The 17,087-nt window shown below is 39.3% G+C and overlaps 1 protein-coding gene across 9 annotated transcripts in view; it reads right to left on the bottom strand.

The window, feature by feature from the left end:
• Positions 1-3,846: 3,846 nt before the first annotated feature.
• DZIP1 (DAZ interacting zinc finger protein 1) overlaps positions 3,847-17,087 on the bottom strand; it is a 55,550-nt gene continuing 42,309 nt past the window's right edge. For all 9 annotated transcript variants that reach the window (XM_084876713.1, XM_084876717.1, XM_084876716.1 and 6 more), the window contains 8 exons: positions 15,691-15,833; positions 12,923-13,085; positions 12,499-12,628; positions 11,861-11,914; positions 10,082-10,275; positions 8,366-8,496; positions 6,664-6,838; positions 3,847-4,594 (listed from right to left, as the gene is read on the bottom strand). In XM_084876713.1, the coding sequence (XP_084732839.1) occupies positions 4,518-4,594; positions 6,664-6,838; positions 8,366-8,496; positions 10,082-10,275; positions 11,861-11,914; positions 12,499-12,628; positions 12,923-13,085; positions 15,691-15,833 (1,067 nt within the window). In that variant the 3' untranslated portion in view covers positions 3,847-4,517. The remainder of the gene's footprint in view (positions 4,595-6,663; positions 6,839-8,365; positions 8,497-10,081; positions 10,276-11,860; positions 11,915-12,498; positions 12,629-12,922; positions 13,086-15,690; positions 15,834-17,087) is intronic.

Raw genomic sequence — 17,087 nt, 5'->3', positions numbered from 1 at the left:
TTCCCAACCCAGAATGCTGGAGAGCAAATTCCAAAGACTGCAGGAGAGAAAGGGAAAGGAAAGGGGGAGATGAGGAGGTATTTTAATGTGACTAGAGAATACGTACCTTAAATCAACCTGGATTAGACAGCAGGAAGGAGAGAAGAGGGCAAAGGAAAAGTGCAGTCTTATCTCAACCCACTATTTAAACAGAGAAGCCAGCAGGCTTGGGATTTAGGTGCCAGGTGCTTCTCATAAATTCTGGGAAAACCATAACAAAGCAGAGGGAGAGAGACCTTCAGAGTTAACCTGTACCAGGATATCTAGCCAAGGAATTTTTACATCTAGAGACAGAAGGGTATATAACCACTTGAACCCTCACCAGACTCAGGTGTAGTTTAGTAGATTTGTTTGCCTTGCTTCTTTAATACATTCATTTACTTAATTTTTTAAAAAAACAAGTTAGCTTCATTACAATGCAATTATCTGGAGTCACTGGTTTGAATTCATTCCTATGAGCATGACAAGAATTGAGGCCCGGACAGCCCTCTCCCTCTGACTCAGGGAGCTGTCTGCTAGCACCTCTCTGGTGTCTGTGAGAGGGTGCCTATCACAGAACTATTCTAGCTCCTGAGGGAGAAGAGGGAGTACAAGTACGAAAAGCTCTGCTGTGCCTCAGTGAAGGGAAATATAAAAAATGAACACACCGGATCTAGTAGGACAAAAGGATAGGACTAAACAGATAAGTTAAAGCATTGGGTTTTACAACACAGATGTAGCAACTAAATTTAAATATTGGATGTACTTAGCAGAAGTTCATCAATTTCCCCAACCCTGGTAGACACAGAACATCTTTAGGTTGAGGATTATCCCAATAACTATGTCTCAAAGTTTATCTAATTAAGTGAACTAATAATGCATGTAAAAAAACAAAACAAAACAAAATAAGCCCAAGTAGCTTAAGATCTCAAGACTGAATGAACAACTGAATGAATGAACGCAGAGGCTTGTGTGCTTGGGTGCCTTCTTAGGCACAGTGTGTTTTTGTAGGTTGCTTATCTCTGTCTCACTGTATCAAAATTTTATTCAGCTTTTATTAAAAGTTTTAGAAACTTACATATAAAGTGTGTACATTTACATAAAATGTTCCCTGTGGGAAGTTTGTAAAAGGATGACAGTGAACTATAAGTGAAAAGATAGGAGGAAGAGGACAGAAACAGATAAATTGTGCTAACTATACATCAGGATGTTATATGGCATAACCAACAAGGCAAGCTTAAATTCCCTAACAAGATTAAGTTTAGCTCAGAAATCATCTCTAGTAACTCAGCCACAGTCACAATGATATAATAGAGGGCTTTACTTAAAAGGATGACAAAATGAAGAGACCCAAAACCCAACAAACCATACAGTTAAAATGTTACTTTTGGGAAAGAGAGTACAGATCTACACTAATAAAAGAGAAAAATGCTAATTGACTGTACCTTCACTATACCCACAGTCAATCAGGAGTGATATGCAAATTAACCCAGCAAAGATGGCAGGTAAATTTGCATATGCAGGTATCAGAGGCAGAGGCCATATGCCGCTGATGGAGTTGGGAACATGGGCAGGCAGTGGGGGACAGTGCCTGAAGCCACTGGTGGATCCAAGCTGAGATGGAGGCCCAAGCAGACAGCATCATGCGGCTTGGACCCAGGTAGGAGGCACTGCCGCCTGCCTGGGTCCAAACCACCACACCACCTGCCCGGGTCCAATCGCCCAGTCATCTTGGGGCAAACAGGCTAAGCCAAGCCGCCCTGCGATCAGGGGGTGAAGAACCCGAGTCAAGCTGCCCTGTGATCATGGGTGAGCAGGCCAAGCCAAGCTGACCTGTGATCATGGGGTGAACTTGGCCAAGCTGCCCTGTAATCCCAGGCGAAGAAGCCGCTCTGCTGACCAATCTACGCTATTCTCCTCTAGCCTAAAGCCATGGGACCTATTCTCCTCTAGCCTAAAGCCATGGGAAGTCTCCCTCTCCCCAGAGTTAGGAGTACCAACCCAGGTCTACCCAGCGGCCTAGTCCTGACTGAGAGGGTGAGTTCTTGCAGGCTGGGGTTTGATCACCATGCATTGGCAGTAGGAGACCAGTGCCTTTGTTATTGCTCTGTGTCTGGGTTTTAATTGGGCAGATGCCCAACAGTCTGGTGGCCAGCTTAGCAAAATCTTTTAGGAGGAGAATTCTGTCTGGGTTTTCTCAAATTCCCTCAGCCCCTACTCAGCCTGGTCAACCCTAACTGCCCTCCCCTGCTGGCCTGGTTGCCCCCAACTGTCCTCCCCTGCCGGCCTGATGGCCCCCAACTGCCCTCCCCTGTTGGCCTGATCTCAACCCCAATTGCCCTCCCCTGCCAGCTGATGGCCCCCAGCCACCTGCCCCTGCAGGCATGGTCACCCCTAACTGCCCTCTCCTACAGCCTGGTCAACCTCAACTGCCCTCCCCTGCAGGCCTGGTTGCCCCCAACTGCCCACCCCTGCTGAACTGGTCACCTCCAACTGCCCTCTCCTGCTGGCCTATTGACCTCCCAACTGCCTTTCCCTGCCAGCCTGATCGCCCACAATTGCCCTGCCCTGTTGGCCATCTTGTGGTGGCCATCTTGTGACAAGGTCATGTGATGCTACTTAGGCTTTTATTATATAGGATAGCAGAGTCAAGAATAATCCATTGCATGAGTCTAGTTTCAATAAATTTGGTCTGTGATTTGCATAAGAATAAGAACAGCAATTGATTATATATCTACTTTGCTGGAATTTCATAAGGAATCTCCAGATTAGCCTCACAGCTGAGAAGCCAAGCCATATAGTTACCATCAGCATTTGCCTGCAATACCTATAGATTTGGGTGAATTCCTCAGGTTCTCGAGGTCCCCCAAAATGTCCTCAGGTTCTTCCTTTGCCATCTCCCAGGAAAGCAACCTTTGTTCCTCACCTGGAAAGACTGCCATGAACCATGTAAGAAAGGTACCAGGCTGTTTTTCCAAGGGGCTTTGATCAGCCTCAGAAGCCAACCTTAATTCCTTAGAGCTTTCTGGTTAGATCCAGAGTCTGTGCATGTCTCCTTCAAACATGACATTCCAGTCAAAGCCTCATCAAGGGTTTCTAATCTGTATCTTATTATAAAGAAAACAGATTCCTATAGAGCAGTGATTCCCAAAGTGTGGTATGTGTACCCCCCAGGGATAAGGGAAGAGTTTGGTGGGGGTACGCGTTTCACTGGAGTTTGGTGGGGATATGCACTGCACCGTGCTTCACTGCGCCTAATTCTACGTTCTCATGAGTATGAGGGGTACTCAGCATTGTGAAAATTACAGAAGGGGTACACATATGTTAAAAGTTTGGGAAACACTGCTATAGAGTGTTATGCAAACAACCATGTTGCCGTGAAAATAATAATAATCATTCTGAGTCTTCAAACTTCTTGAGGGATTAGGCAGGGAGAAAATATAAATGTTAAATGCTTCAAATTTCCTTACAAAGGTATCACTTACCAAACTGCTGGAGTGGGGGGGGGGGCGGTGGGGGAAGTTGCTTATATCACACAGACAATTGACCAAAGTCCAAAGATGTCATACTCCAAGTGTGACAAGTGCAGGAGGGGGTGAGGTGCGGGGGAAAGGGAGTACAGCACAATTTAGGCGGTCAGCACAGTGGGGGCCAATCCGCCAGGAACTCTAGCTCCTGGCTGGCTCACCCTTTGTTACAAGCCCAAGGCTCGTGTGCCAATGCTTCAAAAGAAAGGCCAATACTCAATAGATCAGGGTTTGGAGCAAAAAAAAAGGTTTATTGGTGGAGAAGGTCTAGCTAGAGAAGATGAGAGAACTAATTCTTGAATCCATCTTGAAAATAGCAACATTTTATTCATAAAATATCCAAGCTAAACATTATGCTGCAGAAACGGTATTTAAAATTATAAAACAATTGTTTTATAACAACATGCTTACAATGGATCAAAGCTGAATGTGGTAAAGGTACTTCTGGAAAATGTATTGAACATGGGCCTTGCTATAGTTTTGTAGTTCTAAACTTCTATAAGAAAAATAATCAATCTACCCTTAAGATTTCACTAACTCCACTAATTCAGTTTTAAGGATATGAACAGAATTTTATAATAAAACACCTCCAATGTGATAACATACATAAGAAAGACTTAGAGTTTTAATTCAAACCAAAGCCTGCTGTCATTAAAAATTAGTTGGGGGGAAAAAAATACACTGAAACGCTAGAGTACCGTTCTGAAGAAAAACCTTTTTATGACTTCAAATGACACGCCATTTTTAAGCAGGAGTCTGAAACACTTTATATGCTTCAAAATCTGTTGACAATTTGTTTTTCAGTACTGTATCAGGTGCCGTGAAATAGACGCTTGCTCTCTGAATCAGCCTCGTAGTCATTGTGGAATGTGCTCTAAGCAGGAGCATTAGTATCATGTTGGCAAGTGACTGGCATACTGCGATACCGGACACACTGTTGGCACCTGGATCTTGTGGCCTGTGGGGCTACGGCTATACATCTGAACAGTCACTCCAGTCAGTCACAGTTACTAAGCTGCTTTTCAGGGTGCTTGATTCATCTTGAAGGCCTGTGGAGGGAGAGAGAAGGAGGAAGAGGAGGCCTTGATGATTAAACGAGCACATTCTCCAGCCTGCAAAATCCATACCTTCCTACCGCATCTTATCACTCAGTGTCCAGGTCTGCTCACCAGTCCTCACCCCCAGCTCGCACAGCTGTGCAGGAGCCACAGTGCAGTGCAACCGCGAAATGGCCCCATCTCCAGTGCATCCCCCAGGACCCTGGTGCGGAAACTGCTGCCCACATCCCTCCTTCCCTGCACTCAGCACGTGGCCTGGACGTTGGCAGCACTTACTTTGCTTTTGTTGTTTTTGTTATTAACGCCGAGTGAGTGGGTGGCAAAGAAAGAAGAATAAAATAAAAAAGCTAAATAAGGTTTAAGTAGTAAAAATAGATTCTCTAGGGTAGATGAATATACCTAATGATGAATATACTTAAATATAAAGCTTATTAAAAACTGTCTTGCCGAAACCAGTTTGGCTCAGTGGATAGAGCGTCAGCCTGCAGACTGAAGGGTCCCGGGTTCGATTCCGGTCAAGGCATGTGCCTTGGTTGCGGGCACATCCCCAGTGGGGGGGAGGGGGAGTGCAGGAGGCAGCTGATCAGTGTTTCTCTCTCATGGATGTTTCTAGCTCTCTATCCCTCTCCCTTCCTCTCTGTAAAAAATCAATAAAAAATATATATATTAAAAAAAAACTGTCTTGAGTCATTGAATAGCTAGTGAATTCCACTTGAGTTTGATTCTAGATCGTTTTCTTTTTGAGGTGCCTGGGGTCATAGCACAGGGAGGAGACAAAAGAAATGGATGAAGAGAGTCCTCTCTGTCCTGGGAACTTGGAGTCACTGTATCGGAAACATGGCTTTTTGGTTTTTCAACTACTGGAATCGATTTTCAGGCGAAGCACATGGAACTTAATGACGGTTCCAGATCAGAGGGCGATGTTATGACTTGACAATAATGTGAGAGTAAAAGCCCAGCGGACACACTGGTGGAGGGAAAAGGTGAAGTGAAAGGTAGAGGTAGCAATGGTTCATTTTACAAAGCAGGGTGGTTGAGAGAGAGTGCTGCAAGTGGCCCGAGCAAATGTTGATATTAACATGCGTTAATTTAAAATTACAAACATGGGTACAAAAATACCAATGAAAGGAGCAAGTGGAGAAAATGAGCCAAGTCTTCATCTGTTTAATAGGACAATGACAGTTAATATCTCAAATTGATAAGTCTGGAGCAGAGGCACTAACAGCAGATTGATGGGCACTACAGGTAGGGAAGCCCTACTGTACGAGCTGACTTTCACTGTGTGCAAGAATTACTCTGATAAAAAACATAAATTACATTTTCTAATTTTAAAAATTTAATGCATCAAGAGTTGAGTTTCTGGCCTTATGCAGACTCTAGGACTTATCCAGGAACAATTTCTACTAATGGTTTCATTGTCATTTATCCCACTGGCTATAAAGCCACACGAGAAATCTTCCTCAAAAACAATAAAAATATTTAATATGTAAACAGAATAACACAAGAAGACTATCAGAATGGCATCACCCAAGTGCATGATCAGAAATTTCAATTTTTATGGGGCACCTGCATGAAGAGTATATTTATATGGGCATTTTCAAAAATAACATAAAAATTTAAATACTAAAGATTAGTTCTAAAAGTAAATAAAACCCTGACTGGTTTGGCTCAGTGGTTAGAGCATTGGCCTACAGACTGAAAGGTCCTAGGTTCAATTCCAGTCAAGGGCATGTAACTGGGTTGTGGGCACATCCTCAGTAGGAGGTGTGCAGGAGGCAGCTGGTCAATATTTCTAACTCTTTATCCCTTTCCCTTCCTCCCTGTAAAAAAATCAATAAAATGTATTTTAAAAGAATGAAAAATAAAAGAAAATAAAAATAATTAGTAAATATACACAAATCAGTAAATTGTACATATAACATAAAGTATTGAGGTCTTTGTTATGCCAACAGTGTTTCTATCTGATGATGTATTTGCATAGTTTAATTAGATATTTATAAAAATGAAACACAGTAATTGGAAAATGGACCGAATTTTTGAAATACACCAAAGAAGCACACCTTCTCTCTTTGGCACTCTAGGAGTCGGTGCAGCCCAGGCAGTTGGCACTTGAGCCAAATGTGACTCATTCTTCACAGGCGGAGGTTCTCTGTGCTCTTTCCCGGTTATTTTCCCCAAAGATTTTTCTTCTATTAAGGATGATATGTCCCAGTCGTCATCATCCACATCTGAGCACTAAAAGAAATAAATACATGGAGAATAATGTTTCCTAAAGAAGTGGCACACGTCATTTTGTGGGCCAGACGAGCTGCTAACACTGAGCAATATGAAGATGGGAACCTCAGAGGATCCATGCTCTGGTCTTTTCTGGAAATGGATTTAGAAACCCATGTTTTGAAAATGGAAGAAAGGAAACCTTTTTTGTTTCTTGCCATGTATGTTTACTACTCTACCAACCATAAATTTGGAAAACTCCAGAAACATGCATTTTAGAAATAAAGTTAGGACCCTCCCCAAAGTAGGAGCTAGGGCAGCGCTGGAGCTCTCACCTGCTATAACGACTTTCAATCCCCCAGGCCCTGCAGGAACAGCCCCGCCCCGGAAGGAGCTTGCCTATCCACCACAGCCTTTCTAAGGAAGGCACGTGAGCTCTGTCTTGAAATACATACATGGCTTTTTGTCATATTTGGCTTGTGTAAAACAAATAGCACTAATTAATTAAAGTAGTTTGACAGAATGCTCTGGATTCCATAGATGGACAGGAAAAGAAGTAATCTAAGTGAAAAATGACACAAAGAACGACTACTACCGTGTTTCCCCGAAAATAAGACATCCTCCGAAAATAAGACCTAGCGCATGGAAAGATAAGACATCCCCTGAAAATAAGACCTAGCTCAACTTTGGGAGAAAAAAATTAATATAAGACACTGTCTTATTTTCGGGGAAACAGGGTACTAGAAGACCCTGCCAACATGTCTGAGCTGTGCCAGAAATACAAAGGGATATTTCCCTCCACAGAAACACTGGTGTCCTGGGTGTTAGAACTGCTCTGAATGTGTTAGGGCAGTGGTCAGCAAACTCATTAGTCAGCAGACCACTGAGTCAGCAAACTCAGTGGTCAGCAAACTCATTAGTCAGCATATATAGGAGCAACAATACAACGATTGAAATTTCTTTTGAGAGTCAAATTTTTTAAACTTAAATTTCTTCTAATGCCACTTCTTCAAAATAGACTCGTCCAGGCCATAGTATTTTGTGGAAGAGCCACACCCAAGGGGCCAAAGAGCTGCATGTGGCTCGAGAGCCCCAGTTTGCCAACCATGATGTTAGGGCCTCTCCTCTGTTGGCAGAGGAGGAGCTTGGGCTCTGCCCTCCACTCGATTCACCACCAACTACTGAAGGATTTCTCTACCAACAACTGAGTGGGACTAAACCCTGAAAAGTCCCTATTTTACTTCCAGGTCACACCATGGCAGCAGAGAAGTCCCTAGATTCATATCTAGAGGCCCCAGATCCTAGGCTGTCACACGTATCTGAGGACAAACCATCTAATATCAACACACAGGACAGGATTCTGAAAAGCTGTAGTTTGATAAGCATACAACATTACCACCAGTTATCATTCCAATATCTTTGATGCTCTATGGAATGGGAAGAAAGGCAATACTGAGAATAAGAAAAGGTAAAAATCTCAACCTCTATACTACAAAACATAAAATTAAGATGAAATTCTCTATATTTAGCAAGTTAGAATTATTTCACCTTTAGTTCTTCTTTAAATTCTTTTTTGATGAATGCTTCAGCAACATTAATCCCACCGACTGGCTTACCCACATTTCTTTGATTTGAAGCTGTCTTTTCAACCTTTTCAGTTAATGTTTTAATGGAGGTTCCTATATGACCAATAGAAAATAGGAAAAGTTTAAAAAACTTGTTACAAAATAACATAACAAGCAATTCTGAGTCTAAGCTTTGCAAATAATTATGCACGATTAAACTCAATTGATGTATCTTGGGGTTAAAAATGCTACATTAAATACTTATAATTTCCTTAAAAAATAATGGCCTTCTAGACTAGGAGCAGTAAAATTTTTTATCTTATTTATTTTTAAATTATTTTTAAATTATTTATTATATTTATTGCGGTGACATTGGTCAACATGAACATAAAGGTTTCAAGTGTGTGGGTTTCTATGTATTATGTGCCCACCAAAAATTTTCATTTTAAATCAAAGAAGGATGGTCTCATTCAAGTTCTGATCAAAAACGTTAATTTCAGTGAGGTAACCTACATGAATAAAATATTCACATGGGTATTTTCAAAACCAATATTAATTATTTTAAATGAATTCGTTGTATTTTAGACAATTATAAAAATATATGTGTTTACAAATTATATACAATACCATAAGCTAACTTACATCTGATATGGTTAAAATATATTTTTTAAATTATATTAAACAGAATTTTTTTCTTTTTTAATTTTTTTATTGATTAAGGTATCACATATTTGTCTCAACCCCCCCCCCCCATTCCCATTCCCCTCCCCTCCCCATTCATGTCCCCACCTCCCTATTGTCCTTGACCACTGGTTAGGCTTATATGTATACACACAAGTCCTTTGGTTGATCTCTCCCTTTGAACCCCACCCTCCCTTTTGAGGTCCAATAGTCTGACCCATGGCTTCTTATCTCTGGGTCTGTTCTTGTTCCTCAGTCTATGTTGTTCAGAATTTTTTTTTTTAATGAACCTAAAATAGCACTTCTCTTCAGCAAATTAACAACAGTTACAGACTTGGACCTCATGTTCCTTTAGACTTGCCCCATCTCCAAAAGGCCACAGAATGTATTAGAATAGCCATTCTTATAGTCACCCAATTTGATTAGTTGACTATATCTCTCTAAATTCATATGTTGAAGTCCTAACCCAATACCTCAGAATGTGGCATTATTTAGAGACCGAGCCTTTTAAGAGATAATGAAGCTACAGTGAGGTCATTAAGGTGAGCCCAAATCCAGTATGACTGGTGCCCTTACAAAAATGGGAAATCTGGACACAGGCACTCATTGGGGAAGGCCCATGTGATGATAGGAAGACAGACAACTACTAGCACAGGCTGAGAACAGAGACATGAGAGATCCCTGCAGCCCCAGTAAGAACCAAGTTGGCCTCCTTGATTTTGGCCCTCCAGCCTCTGAGCTATGAGACAACACATTCATTTGTTTAAGCCCCCAGTATGTGGTACGTGGGTTATAGCAGCCCTAGGAGACTAATACACCTAGGCATTCCTGAATCCTTCCTCTCCTTCCGTGTGAATATCATTCGTGGCTAAGCCCTGTCCACTTTCCTGAGGCAGCAGTAGCTTTTGGATAAGCCCTGTCCTTTCCTCAAGCACATTTCCCTCTCAGACTGGCCCTGGTTGAGAACCACTGCCCTAAACAAAATTTCCGAAAAGGATTTTTAATGATAAAGGCTCACCCATGGGTTTGGGAGAAATATCAGAGTCCTCCATTTCACTGCCTTCGGTCCAGTCGCTGTCACTCTTGACAGTTTTCCTTCCAAAGCTACTCTTGTTGTTTTTAGACGGCTGCACATGAAGTAACTCTGGGGACGTGTATGTCTGGATGAGGTCGCCAGCATCCAAGTCTTCCTCTGAACTAAAGGGAGGCGACCTACACGAATCAAACAGAGGGTGATGTTTTCACAGGTTTCTGGATTTACAAATGATAATGTCGCTGAAAGTGGGAACTTTCTCAGGTAATTCCCAGGAGCATAACAAACCAAGGGTGTGGCCGCAGAAGAGGGTGTGGCAAGGCCAGGACTCCCGCAAAAGCCTGGAGAGTCATTTCCAATCCAGACTTAACTACCAAAATGGACTGAAGCTATGCCAGTTCTCCTCTAAATCCAAACTTGTATATTCTTAACATTCTTGGCTTTTACATACCTAAGAAAAATATTTCTCAGTGGGGAAAAAATATTTTTTGGCAATAAAACTACTCAACCTTTAAAAATACTGTATTCATAAAAATACTGTATTATTTATAACCTACCTCTACGCTGTATCTTACAAAGCGCTTTTACAATCTTGTTTGTATAATCACATGAATTGTCACCCCATTTTAAAATGAAATGAAAGTTCAGAGCAGTGTTCATTCATTTAAAAAAATATTCACTGAACACTTAGATTTCAGACATGGTTTAGTTATACTATATCCCATGAAATAAAGCTCTTCCCATGAAATTATGTACATGAAAAGAGCTTTTGAAGGGTAAGGCATTATTTATATTGTCTTTACTATATTATATTTCTACTGTCTCTACTATCTATATATACTCATATATTACATAAAGCCTCAATGTACAGACTTATAGTATTTATATCTCTAAAATAAGTCAATGATGATGAAATTCAGTTACAAAATTAGTTTTCCTCAAATTAATAACAGTAATGTACCTATAATTTATTGAGTACCCACAAGTGCCAAGCACAAGTGCCAAGCCCTTTTCATATATTCTTACTAAGTTATATAACTATGCTGTGGAAAAGGCAGTATCATCCCATATTACAGATAAGAAAACTGAGACTTAACCCTGACCAGCGTGGCTCAGTGGGTTGGGTGTTGTCTTATGTACAAAAAGATTGCCAGTTTAATTCCCGGTCAGGGCACATGTCTGGATTACCGACTCAATCCCTAGTAGGGGACATGCAGGAGGCAGATGATAGATGTCTCACTCTCATGTCAATGTTTCCCCTTCCCTCTCCTTTTCCCTTCCTTTCTGTCTAAAAAAAAATAAAAGAAAATCTTTTTAAGAAACACTGAACTTAAAACTAGTACTCAATTGAATCAATGGCACACAGTTAATGACTGACCGAGCTAGGATTCTTAGTACCCTAAGAGAGTCTTAGAATGCTAAAATATCATCTGGCCACACCAGTATGGACCCAGCCATTGAAAGTCAACACCATTCCTTTAATTTATCAAGCTTTTGAAAGTTACTAGACACAGAGGGGGATAATGGAAGTGACTCAGGGTGATTCCACTTCTTAATGGGGGCCACAATGTGATAAGCACTATTATATTGTGTAAAACTAATAAAGAAACAAAGAAATGTGAAAATGGAATTAACAAATTAATTTTGACGTTTAATAATTAGGGTTTTAGTTAACCACAATGAGCATACTAATTTACAATGAAAGGGATACTCAGTGGAAACAATTTTTAAAATGACCCCTCCCCACACAAGTACTCTACTCACGTAATATTTGAAGACTTCCTGGGAAAATGATCTTCTGTGATATTTTTCTTAATTCTAAAAAAAAAAAAAAAAAGTAAAGAAAACTATTTCTAAACAGCATGAGTGACTAATGTAATTTAACATACATTTCCATGGAATTGGTTATTTTTTCTTTTAACGTATATTAAAGAGAGTGAGCAATAAGAGTCTCCCAGTACCAATGAGTGATGGGTAGAAATTACAACTATGATTCTCTGTTGGGTTAAACATTGTTAAGAGCTGAATGTTTGTTTCCCCCTAAAATCATGTTGAAGCCCTAACCCCCAACAAAGTGATGGTAGCTAGAGAAAGAGCCTTTGAGAGGTAATTAGGTCAGAGGTCATGAGGGTGGGGGCCTCATGAGGAGATTTGTAGGCTTATAATAAGAGGAAGAGAGACCAGAGCATGTGAGGATTCAGCCAGAGGGCAACCAATCATCTGCAAGTCTAGGAAGAGAGCCCTCACTGACTAGCTGGCATCCTGATCTTGGACATCCAGCCTCCAGAAGTGTAAGAACATAAATCTCTGCTGTTTAAGTTGCCTGGTCTATGATATTTGTTATGGCAGCCCAAGATAAGATAAGCATTAATGTAAACATTTTAGAGTTGGAAAATACTCACTTTGGGACAGATGTTCTATCAGAGAACACAGGTCTTTGTTTGACCAATTGTCTGCTTTTGGGAGGAAGTTGTACTGCTTTGGGTACTTCTCCAGTTGAAAGGGTTTCCCCTTGAGAACCACTGTTCCTGTCTGGAATAGTAGTGTTATTCATGAGTCTTCATTGCATGAAAAGCAGAATAAAAGACTGTAATACTGTCTATGCTGGCACTGAAATGAATAAGCCCATCTCTAGGGTCTAGAGCCCACACTACAGGATTTCTCTTAAATGTAAAAACAAAATACAAAACCCAACACTTAATGGTTTAGACAACAATAAAGTTGCAAATTAAGTGCCAAAGTTTGTGAACCATTTATAATTAGGAAAAGGTTGTTTAATTTCACTTCCATCTGCAGAAATGAAATGGCAGTTAGTAACAGCCTTACCTGAAGACAGTACTATTCTCTCCTCAATTTTAGAGCTGACCCGATGCTCAAGGGATTCTCGAATTTGCAGAATATTAGGCATCTGTCTTTCGTGATTATGTCTTTTTGATTCCATGGTTCTTAGCACTCTATTCAATTGATCGCTTGGAATACCACGTGTATCCTGAAGGAATAACATGTTAAGTTAGTCAGTTATCCTAGGATGGGATAAGGGATGATCAAAGGCCACCTGAAAAAAAGAGCCTATGGAAATTTAAAAGACTGGCAACACTAAGAGTTGGTGAAAGAGCAATTGAAACTCTCATGCACCGATAGGGATAGTGTACATTGATACAAACACTGAAAAACTATTTGGTTATACCCATTAAAACGAAACTCAGAAATTTCATTCCCAGATAGATATTCAAGAGAAAAGAATGCCTATGTCCACCAAAAGACATGTGTAAGAATGTAATGGTCAAAAAGAGCCACAAACTAGAAGTGCGCATGTCCATCAACAGGGAATAAAGGGTAGCATATTCAGACAATAAAATGCATACTATACTAAAACCACTGCTAAATTGAACAACAGATATGAATCTTATACACAAAATCATAAGCAAAAGAACTCATATACAGAATGCTACATGATGTATGATTTCATTCACATGAGGTTCAAGAACAAGCAAAATTAAGCCAGTATAACTAATACTTCTTGTTGAAGAAAAAGGGGTGATATTGACTAAGGAAAGAGTTTTGAAAATGATCAATGTCTTGATCTGGGTGGTAGGTACAAATCACACACACACACACACACACACACACACACATTCAGAGACATATGCACACAAATTTACATTACATATATATGTATACATACAGAAATACATATGTGCACACACATGCATACATATATATCTATGTGCACATGTCTACCCATAGATACACATAGATACAAACTTATTTACACAAACACTATACATAGCCATATGTAAATACAGATATATAGGTACATAAATTCAAGTTGTTCACTTAAGATTTATATATTTTATGTATGTCAATAAAAACGTAAAAAGCAAAGAATATATACCAGGTGTACCAGTTGATAATGCAGATTTTATTCAATAGATGGAGTTACACATAAGTTGATATATATGTGATTTAATATGTATGCTATTTTGTTGTATTGACAACATGCTTCAAAACTTCATATGTCAAATTTTCTGAAGGTGTTAACATCATAGATATTTTTATGCTTAAAAAGTCGACTTTCATGCCAAAAAGAAGAGCATTTATGGGAAGTTTTAATTCATTACTTTATTTTGAAGAAAAGTACTGCTGAAAGTTATTGTATGCTTTGAGGAGCTTATGGTAAACATGCTCCATCTCAAGATACTTGTGAACTCTGGTTTAAACACTTTAAAAGTGATGATTTCGATGTGAAAGACAAAGAACACCCGGGTCAACAGAAAAAGTTTGAAGACCAACAATTACAAGCATTATTGAATGAAGATGTGTGTCAAACTCAAAAACAACTTGCAGAAAGATTAAATGTAGCTCAGCAAACAATTTCTGATTGTTTATTAAAACAAGCAATGGGAAGGATTTTAAAGGAAGGAAAATGGGTGCCACATCAATTGAACAAAAGAAAAATGGAAAACTGAAAAGTCACCAGTAAAATGTTGCTTCAACGGCATGATAGATAGTTTTTTTTGCATCAAATTGTGACTGGTGATGAAAAATGGATTTATTTTGAGAAGCCCAAATGCACAAAATCATGGGTTGATCCAGGTCAACCATCAACATCGACAGCAGGGCCAAATCACTTTGGAAAGAAGATAATGCTCTTCATTTGGTGGGATCAGGAAGGTGTGGTGTACTATGAGCTTCTAAAACCAGATGAAACCGTTAATACTGATCGCTACCGACAACAAATAATCAATTTGAATCACACTTTGATCGTGAAACGACCAGAATGGGCCAGCAAAGTAGTCTTGCTTCATGATGACGCGTCGTCAACATTTCAAAACCAGTTAAAGACATGCTAAAACATCTTGCCTGGAAAGTATTAACCCACCCACCGTATTCACCAGACCTTGCTCCTTCAGATTACCATTTGTTCCAATCAATGGCACACACACTTTCTGACAGCACTTCAAAACATAGCAAAAAGTAGAAAATTGGCTCTCTAAATGGTTTGTCTCAAAACTAGAAAAGTCCTATTGGGAAGTATCTACAAATTACTTGAAAGATGGGGGAAATGTGTAGCTAAGCAATGGATATCACTGAATAAAGCACTTTTGAGGTTTCTCTTCAAATTATCATGTGTTCTTTTATTACAAAATCCACATTATTAGCAGGTACACCTCGTATAACTTGTTGTACCGGAATAATTCAATCTGGCAAAAACATGAAATATAATTCACTCACCCATTAATTTAACAAGTATTGCTTAAGTGCTGATTTTATAATAAGCAACAATTTGAAGTTGATAGCAGAATGTAAACAGCACTGCAACTGCCAAGATACAAACCCTAGCTCCTTCATTGCTAGCTGTGTGACCTAATGCAAGTTATTTAAGCTCTCTTAAAATGGAGATACTATTGTCACTCACCTCAGAGATTTGTTTCTATGTTTAAATGAGTTAATATTCATGAAGCTCTTGAAAAGGTGCATTAACCTCCAGTGTCCCAACGTGGACAGCACTGACATGTCTTCTCATCTCTGATTCTTATTTACAAAACACAACCAGCAAATGTTTACAAACTGAGAAAGATGAGTAAACTTACTGGACTAATCCCCAAGCTTTCCAATTTTCCCAACAAATTCTGCTCCAAGATTGATCTTATTTTCTTCGTGAGAGAGGGGTTAGTCTTCCAAGTTTTCCTGACATGGTTCTTATTGTTTTTAAATTTCTGTTCATTTTCCCTTCCTGAAATAAAGTTTCAAAAAAAATGCTTTAAAAAGCAATTAAACAAATACATTAAATCTCTAAGTAGAAAATGATAACAATACAACTTTTAAACAGCAAGTAAACATTTGTAATCTTTTAAGTTTTGGGATATTTTAGTCATTCAGCACAGTGTATAATGCTTAAGTCTTCAAAACTTCAAATGTCTTTAAAGAATCTTGATCCTTTAACTGAATTATATCTAGGTAAAATAATGCAAGAAGTTTATCTTTAAAGAAGCACAATGGGGGAAAAACACATTTAGAAGTTTAACTAAGTTTTATTCTAAAAGTATTTTACTATTTCCTGAGTGATTCATTTTTCCTAAATCCAGTTAGAGTTTATGTATTAATTTATGAAGAAAAAGCTCAATTTATTTTAAATAACTAAATTTTTATATAGTAAATTTAATAGAAGTTAAGTTCATATGAAATTTCAAAATGTGAAATTATCCCACTTAAAATATTTACCAAAATAAAAAAGAGGTTAGCAGAAGTCTTGGGAAACACATCCTTTGTTTAAAACAACCTATAATTTAAAACAAAGGAAAAATAGCAGGCCAGGTTCTTCCAACTTTTCCTTCCCTATTCCTCTTTTATTGTCCCCACTAAAAAATGTGTTGTTAAAGAGAGTTTGGAGAAGGGGTGTGTGACCTTGAAGAACTGAGTCCTTACATCAAAGAAAATTGAAAGCTTGATGAGAGACCCAATGCTGGGCAGCTCTGACCCTTAGAGAAGGTGCAAAGGCAGATCTGAGAGAATACAACAACAGTATTATCATTTTGGAGTCTGATCTCCTAGTCTCCAGACAGGAGAGTCTCACCAAATGCCACTGCCAGGGCCTGGGACTATAGAAGGGCCCCCACAGACACTCCATTTTCCCCGCCCCATCCATTTCAGTAGATGGGAGTTTTAGGTGCCCAAGGCACTTAGATATGTAGATCTTAAACAAAATGCCTTTGGTTTAGATGTTTTCTAAACACTAGCCTAATTCCAGTAGTAAAGAATATTGTCTGTTCATTAATAAATGGTTTTGCTGACAGCAAAATTAGTCAAATTGCCATTTGTACATTAAACAGGAGGGGAAACCTTGCATGATGATGCTTTTATATACTTTGCTACTGCAACTTTCTAAATCAAATGATAAAATTGTATGTAATTAAAAGTCAGAAGTAATCTTACTACATTTTATATTCTCAGCATGTGTGCTGCTCTTTTCCCAACCATTGTTTTCCAG

Source organism: Pipistrellus hanaki, assembly GCF_964339955.1.
Source record: "Pipistrellus hanaki genome assembly, chromosome: 3".
Lineage (NCBI taxonomy): Eukaryota > Metazoa > Chordata > Mammalia > Chiroptera > Vespertilionidae > Pipistrellus > Pipistrellus hanaki.
This window is presented reverse-complemented; position numbering and strand designations above follow the sequence as displayed.